The sequence below is a fragment of the Gracilinanus agilis genome, chromosome 5, assembly GCF_016433145.1.
Source record: "Gracilinanus agilis isolate LMUSP501 chromosome 5, AgileGrace, whole genome shotgun sequence".
In the NCBI taxonomy this organism is placed as follows: Eukaryota; Metazoa; Chordata; class Mammalia; order Didelphimorphia; family Didelphidae; genus Gracilinanus; species Gracilinanus agilis.
The window spans coordinates 106,311,807-106,318,918 of NC_058134.1; the positions used below are offsets into that span (position 1 = coordinate 106,311,807).

General features: G+C 44.3%; 1 protein-coding gene across 2 annotated transcripts in view; it reads right to left on the bottom strand.

Annotated features, from left to right (window-relative positions):
* Positions 1 to 1,507, bottom strand: part of CLCN1 (chloride voltage-gated channel 1) — a 36,862-nt gene extending 35,355 nt beyond the window's left edge. For both annotated transcript variants that reach the window (XM_044677953.1, XM_044677952.1), the window contains exon 1: positions 1,294 to 1,507. In XM_044677953.1, coding sequence (XP_044533888.1) covers positions 1,294 to 1,473 — 180 coding nt within the window. In that variant the 5' untranslated portion in view covers positions 1,474 to 1,507. The remainder of the gene's footprint in view (positions 1 to 1,293) is intronic.
* Positions 1,508 to 7,112: the final 5,605 nt, after the last annotated feature.

Here is a 7,112-nt window from a genome sequence, read left to right on the forward strand (position 1 = left end):
TTGCTCCAATTGTCTACCCTAGGCTTCCTCTGACCCCTCTACCTTCAACTGCTGTCCTTGGGCACACTTACTAATTAACAGTCCATATTGATGGCTTCCTTTTCTAAATCCCTATGAGACTATAGCATTTATTTCATACTCCAATTCTTCCTGTCTTATCTTTTTCTTCATATATATCCAGCTTCTCTCAACTTGACTGTAAGCTCTTCATGGAGAAAGGTCTCATGTTGGTGTCTCCCACAGGATCAAGTGTAATGCCGTGGATTTTGTTGTTATTCAGTCATTTCACTTGTGTCCAATTCTGCATGATCCCATTTTTGGTTTTCTTGGTGAGACACTGGAGTGGTTTGCCCAACTCATTTTACAGATGAGGAAATGAAGGCAAACAGGGTTAAGTGACTTGCCCTGGGTCAACACAGGTGGTCCGAGGCCACATTTGAATTCAAGAAGATAGTCTTTTGACACCTGGCTCAGTTCTCCATCCAGTGTGCCAAGCTGATTATGGCTATAGGGTTCAATCAATATCTCTCCTTAAATAAGTTAAGAGTTTGCTATACCATCCTATATTGATGTATCTGAAATGTGGCCATTTAACTAGTTCCTTAACCTTCTCCACGCCTGTTTTATTGGGGAAGTAAGGGTAGTTTCTATAGCTTACAAGTAAGTACATGTGTCTGCATGATTGTAAGTAGGCGTAAAGGCAGTGAGCACACCTACACGTAGGTAGGTATACCCACAGCAGCAGGCATATTTCTGCATAACTGTAATTCAGAAAGTACGCTGCATGCATGCCCCTGTGCCATTCAGACTGTTCTATAAGAACATGTGTATGTGTGCCTACAGGATGGTCAGAACACAGATTGGGAAATGAACCCTGATGTATACACGGTGGGATGGGGGCCAGGGAAGAGTCAGAAAACATACAGTCATGGGTCTGCAGGTAAAGATCACTTCTATCACATATAGATTTGCCCCGTGCTAGAGAATTCTATGGGAACATAATTACAGGCATGTTCCTCTTGGTCTCAGTATATCCATCTCCATGTCTGTGAGGCAGAATAAGGCATCATTTTTAAAACCAGTTCTTGCTCTAAACAAGATTAATATCTTTCCACCTTTTTGCTATTGTCTCTCCTGTCTCCTAGCTCCTAGTCTGTGCCCAGCCTCCTTTCCCCCTGCCCCTCCTGAATGGCTCAAGTCTCCTCTCACCTCACACCTTTGATCTTTGCTTTTTTGTCCCCTTCCCCCCCCTTCCCCCCCCAAGCCTCCTCTCCCTCCAGCCCTGTGTCATACCTGTGTAGGATGAACGTTGGGTCGAGGGCCTGCATTCCCCTGGGGCCTGTGCTCATGGATCCCGTTCTCAGAGGGCAGGCCATAACTGGTGCAGTGCTCAAAGGAGACATACTGGTACTGAGGGGCACTGCCCCACCAGCTCGATTCTCCCCCTGGTCGCAGTGACCCAGCACGGTCCATGTTCCCAGCCTTGGGCCGGGCCCTGGCCTGACTGGCCCCCTATTCCCCAACAGCTCCTTGAACCTCACCTCCTACTTGGCCCCAAGGAGTCTAGGGCAGCATGCCCACCCTCCTGCTATTTATAGTCCCCCCCTGTCACATGACCCCCCACTGCCACATCTGATCTGCTTGGGGTCGAAGCAGGTGTGAGGAGGGGGGAAGGGAAGGGCCCACAGGGGACTCCCCCAGAGGAGTACCCTTCCCCACCCCACTGCCAAGTGCCTCCTCTAGCTTTACACTTCCTTCCCTTCGCCTCTCCCTGCCCAGCATCCAGGCACAAGATCACAGCCTCATCCCTGGAGGGCTAGTCACCTAGTCCTCCCTACCTCCACAGCAATCTCTTTTCCAGTCTCCCTCACAATCCCCCCTGATCATCCAGCCTCTGCCCGAATGCTTCCAGTCATGAGGTGCCACCCACATAAAGACAGTCCTTTTCACTTGGGAATAGATCCTATTGCTGGAAAGCATTCCCTTCTATCGAGCCCAGACCTGTCTCTCTGATTTGGAGGCCAGGGGGATGTCTTGCTCAGGACTCTACTCCACATCCTTCCCTTTGGGGGGAGATGACTGCTCAGACAGGTCTGAGCATCGCAGACGGATGGCATCTGGTCAGACACTCACCTTGGAGAGGAGCTGGTGCTGCTCTGTCACCTCTCCTCGCTGCCCCCTCCCCAGCCCTCTGCCTTCCCAAGGCCTGGACTCCCTCTGCAGCATCTTCCCTCTGTCCATCCTCGCTGGTCTGTCCCTCTGCTCCTCCACCTTTCTAAGCTTCCCTGGAGTCCCTAAAAGCTCTTGCCACTGATGCCATTCCCTTTATGTCCTGCCTTTATGTCCCTCGAGGTGTGGACTGCCCATGGGAAGCAGAAGGGGAATGACCTTGGGCCCATCCACGGCTGATTTATGAATGTCACCTTCTCCCCACTAATAGCCACAGTGGGAGGGGCTGAGTTCTCAAAAAGCTCATGGAATATCTATCAGTTATGGAAGGAACAGGAAGAGAATATTCAGACAAACAGGATCAAATTTGGGTTCTGAAAAGTAGAGAGGAGCAAAGGGGGTTCTGAAACAGGGGTACGTGATCCTCAGGGGGTACGGGAAGCTATAAAAGGGCCAATTTCTGAAAAGCTAATTTCTATTTCCTATGCTTATATGCACTGTGAGATCTAAAATTTTTATATTTTATATTGAATAAGGACTGCAGGGGGCGGGGTCACTAAAATCCAGGGGGTCAGGGCCTGAAAAAAGTTGGGAACCTTTGCTCTAGGGTGGGCTGATGTTATTGTAGGACACACATATTTGGGCCTACTTATGATGAGCCTGACAGAAACAGTAAGAGATGATGCAGAAGCAAATGATGCTATGCCCACCTCAGCTCAGTAAATGTCCTGGGATAAGGGCTAAATGGAACAACCTGGAATATGCCCTCTGCCTCTGCCTCCCCTGAACATTTTCTCTTCTGTCTCAACTGTCACTCCTCCTGCCATGTGTCTCCCCCTCTGTTCCCCTAATTACAAAAGAACAGGTAGCCTGGACTCGAGATGATGGGAGGGCAAGGTATAATATTAGGAGGAGCATGGGAAATGATGTGTTACAAAAGTAACACAGGGTTCTGGGCATGTATGTTTGGGTTCGTCTCAAGATTCTGGGATGGCATGAAGGAGAAACCCAAAGGTCTAGCCTTTAATTGAATTCTGGCCAAGGCACAGTGAAACCATACAGAGTAAGGGGAGGGAAGAGGAAAGAGTGGGTCTCTGAACATTACCAGGTTCAAAAACATTCTAGAGCAACCCAGAGTCCCCTGTCACAGACGCATATGTGGGAAAATGGGGAGAAGTGGGCAGGGACATGGTGGTGACTTAAGAAGGATGTTGACTAGTGATTCCCAAAGTGGGCACCACTGCCCCCTGGTGGGTGTTGCAGCAATTCAGGATGACGGTGATGGCCACAGGTGCATTTGGGGTCAGTGAAAGTATGTGACAGGGGGTGCTAAGTAATATTTTTTCTGGAAAGGAGGCAGTAGGCCAAAAAAGTTTGGGAACCACTGGTATAGGCCATTATTTAATGAAGTTTTAGAAACAGAAAAGATTCTCATCCTGGGGAAGTTTGTTCTGGCTAAAGATATGTGTGTATAAAGTATTTACTTCATACAATATACATACATACATATACACCTCTATATAGACACACACATACATATATATGTATATATTTATATTCCTACTTTACACGTGTATGGCAGCAAAGTATTGCTTCTGAATAGCTTGGCAGCCTCCAAAACAACTGCCTTCAATTAGTTTACCTCTCCAAACCTGAGCTGGAGTCAGTAACTGAAGGAAGGAGTCAAGTACCCGAACAGTTCATACAGGTATTGACCAGGCACTTACTTTTGGACTGGAATAAAGGGCAGGAAAGTTTCTGGAAAGTGAAACAACTTCCTGAGTTTCTAAGAGTCAATGATGAATGAAGAGCCACAAGCTCTATATGGATTTGGCCAAGGTCTTGGAAGACAGGATGCTGAGTAGGTTAGGGATCTAAGATGAAGGGGCTTGTGTCAATGTGGCAGGGATGCTTTGAAAGTTGAACCATCTGTTGAACTAGGGTATTTTCCTAACGAAAAGAGCCCTACGGGAAGGGATTCAAGAGACATGTGAAAAGGAAAGGATTTGTGTGTGTTTTGGCCTTAAAGGCTGGAGGAAAGTCTGAGGCTTACAAGAAAAAAGTATAGAATTTTCTCGGCTAGGGTCTGAGATAATTTGAATGAGAAATATCATGGGATAGAGAAAAGGAGTTGATTTGGGAACTTGCTCTCTGTGGCAAAAGATTGAGATACTTCAAAAAAAAAAACAAAAACAAAACCCTTACCTTCTGTCTTACAATCAATACTGTGTATTGGTTACAAGGCAGAAGGTTAGGCAATTGGGGTTAAGTAACTTGCCTATGGTCACACAGCTAGGAAGTAGCTGAGGCAAGGTTTGAACCCAGGATCTCCCATCTTTAGGTCTAGTTCTCAATCCACTGGGCCACACAGCTGCCCCCTAGGGATGTTATCAATGGTACCACCTCACTCTGATGTCTTAAGACTGGTTCTGTGGGCTTTGGGGGATGGAGCAAGTATTTCCCCTCTTATTCTTGTCTGGCATACTTTTGTCTTTGCTTCTCCTACTTCTCACCCATTAGGCACTAAAGAGAGTGGGGAGAAAAGAAGCCCTCAATTTAGGGAGGGCTGTAATTTTAAAAGGCAATCTTTTTGGAGGAAGGTAAGGAAGGAGATGGCAAGGGTTGTGAAATCCAACCTCTAATACCTTTATCCAAAGGAGTGGGGAAAAGGCAAAGAATAATCAGTTCAGGGACAATTTACTCATTTTCTCTTTGTGTGTCTCACTACTAAAAACAGCTTCATTCTAAAAATCACTTTCCATACACTTTCCTTGTCAACCTTGTTTCATCCCTCCTACTTTCCCACTGACCTGCTGATGCCTCAAACTATCTTGGGAGTTTTCCTTAACTCCACCTCTTCAAATCTTAATGTCCCCTTTGGGATATTCCTTTTACCTAAGGAATTCCAGCCTCATTTTAGAAACTGTTAAAAAGGGACAAGAGGAATTTCATTTTACAAATTGCCAACAAGTAGTCATGTAGCTTTTGCCAAACCACCTCCAGAGTAAAAGGGAATCCCACTGCCTCCCAGGACAAGCTCTAAGACTTTTAGAAAGCTTTAACTATTAGAAAGTTTGTCCTTATATCAAACTCAAATCTTCATGTCTCCTTTCATCATTCTCTACCCAGTCTACTTTACTTCTGGTTAAATATCCCGAGTTTCATCCACCTATACACATGATATAAATTCAAGACTATTTAGAAGCCTCCAGTCTCTCTAGTTTACAAGTGACTATCACCTCCTTTATCTAGCACATCATGTTTCTCTGAATGCAACCTAAGATGTTTTGGGGCTTCCATTACATATACATAAAGTACATTAATGCCCTTTGCTCTGACCTAATGACCTGCAATCTAGTCGACCCTTCCCCACCTTGTACTTTGAAGCTGACTTTTTGAATCCAAGTATAAGACTTTTCATTATCCATGTCAAGTTTTACAGCATTAGACTTGGTCCAGCTTTTAGTTTATCAAGATCTTTTTGGATGTTGATTTTGTATTTCAAGTTATCCTTTGTATCTGCAAATGTGGTAATCATAAATATGCCATGACAAATACATAAAACAGTATAAATACAGATCTCTGGGGTATTCCATTAGTGATTTCTTTCCAAGCTCACACTCAATCATTAATAACTATCCTTTAGGTCAATCAATCCTTTTTTTTTTTTTTGAGGGAGGGTTCTTTCACATGACACTCTAGCTCCTTATCTTTATTTTTTTTTCCCACAACCATTCCCCAAATTCTCTATAATCTATTATCACGTTAACAACCAATTTATTGTTCTTATCATTCTATACACCTTCTGCTTTACCAAGGTCATCAAAGCTCATTCCCTTTAACCCACTCTAATCCTGGCTCTCTGATCTCCAAATTAGTCCCATTTCTATATAATTCACTCACTATTTTCTACCACTACAGTTCTTCCTTTAAGATCAAGATCCCAGCTCTTTAAAGCCTCATGCCCAAGTCAGATTGAGAAATGGAATCCTGCACTAGACCATTCATTTACAGTCCTCTAATAAGACTGATAACTTATTGAACTCACCTCACCTACTAGAATATTTGCTGACCTGCCAAATTTCCTCTGACTTAATAGATAGGGCACTGAATGCTTGATGTCGTTGTCCATGGACATGGCCACAGTAGTTGAATACAAAGGCAATCAGTTCATTATCATAAGAATAGGCTAAGATTTGTATTTTTTTTTTTTTTTGAGTTCTGGAGGTAATATGTAAGCAAGTGGTGAGGTAGATCCACAAGGAAAATGAAAGACTTTAAGCATCTGGTTAGCCATGAGGACAGAGGTAATGGTGACACTCAATAACAAACATGAGTATTTATTTGGCACCTGAAAACAATACAAAACCCTGGCAGTGGGGAGTGGGGAGAGGTTCATTTCCAGATTCTTCCACATCACAGGCTTCCACCCAAGGCAAGGCTTAGGCAGATAGGCTGGGAAAATGAATTACTTTCCCTGGAGGGCTTCCACCCCAACTCCAATCAAAAAGTATTTACTGAGCACCTATAGGCCCTAGCATGGTATAGGGCACTGTGGGAGATAAAAGTATAATACGTGGTTTCTGTATTTACTATGTGCCCACACTATAGGGGCTACATAAGTATGACACAATCACTGCCCTCAAGAAGCTTGTAGTTTCTTTGGGCGCAATAAGTAAGATCATCAAATAATCAGAACATAATTAAGTACTAAGTTATGGTACTATTAAGTGCAAAGAGAACTCAAAGAAGGCTTCATTGAGGTGGGAACTGAGCTGAGCCAAATGATAGGTAAGGCTTTGTATAGGTGCAGGGTAGGAGGGAAGGCATTAAAGGTGGGAAGATAATAAGAGCAAAGGCACCATTGAAGAAATGAATAGAATACTAGCCAGAGAGGAAGAGGAGGTGCCTATTGGGGAATATAGGAAGAAAAGCTGGAATAT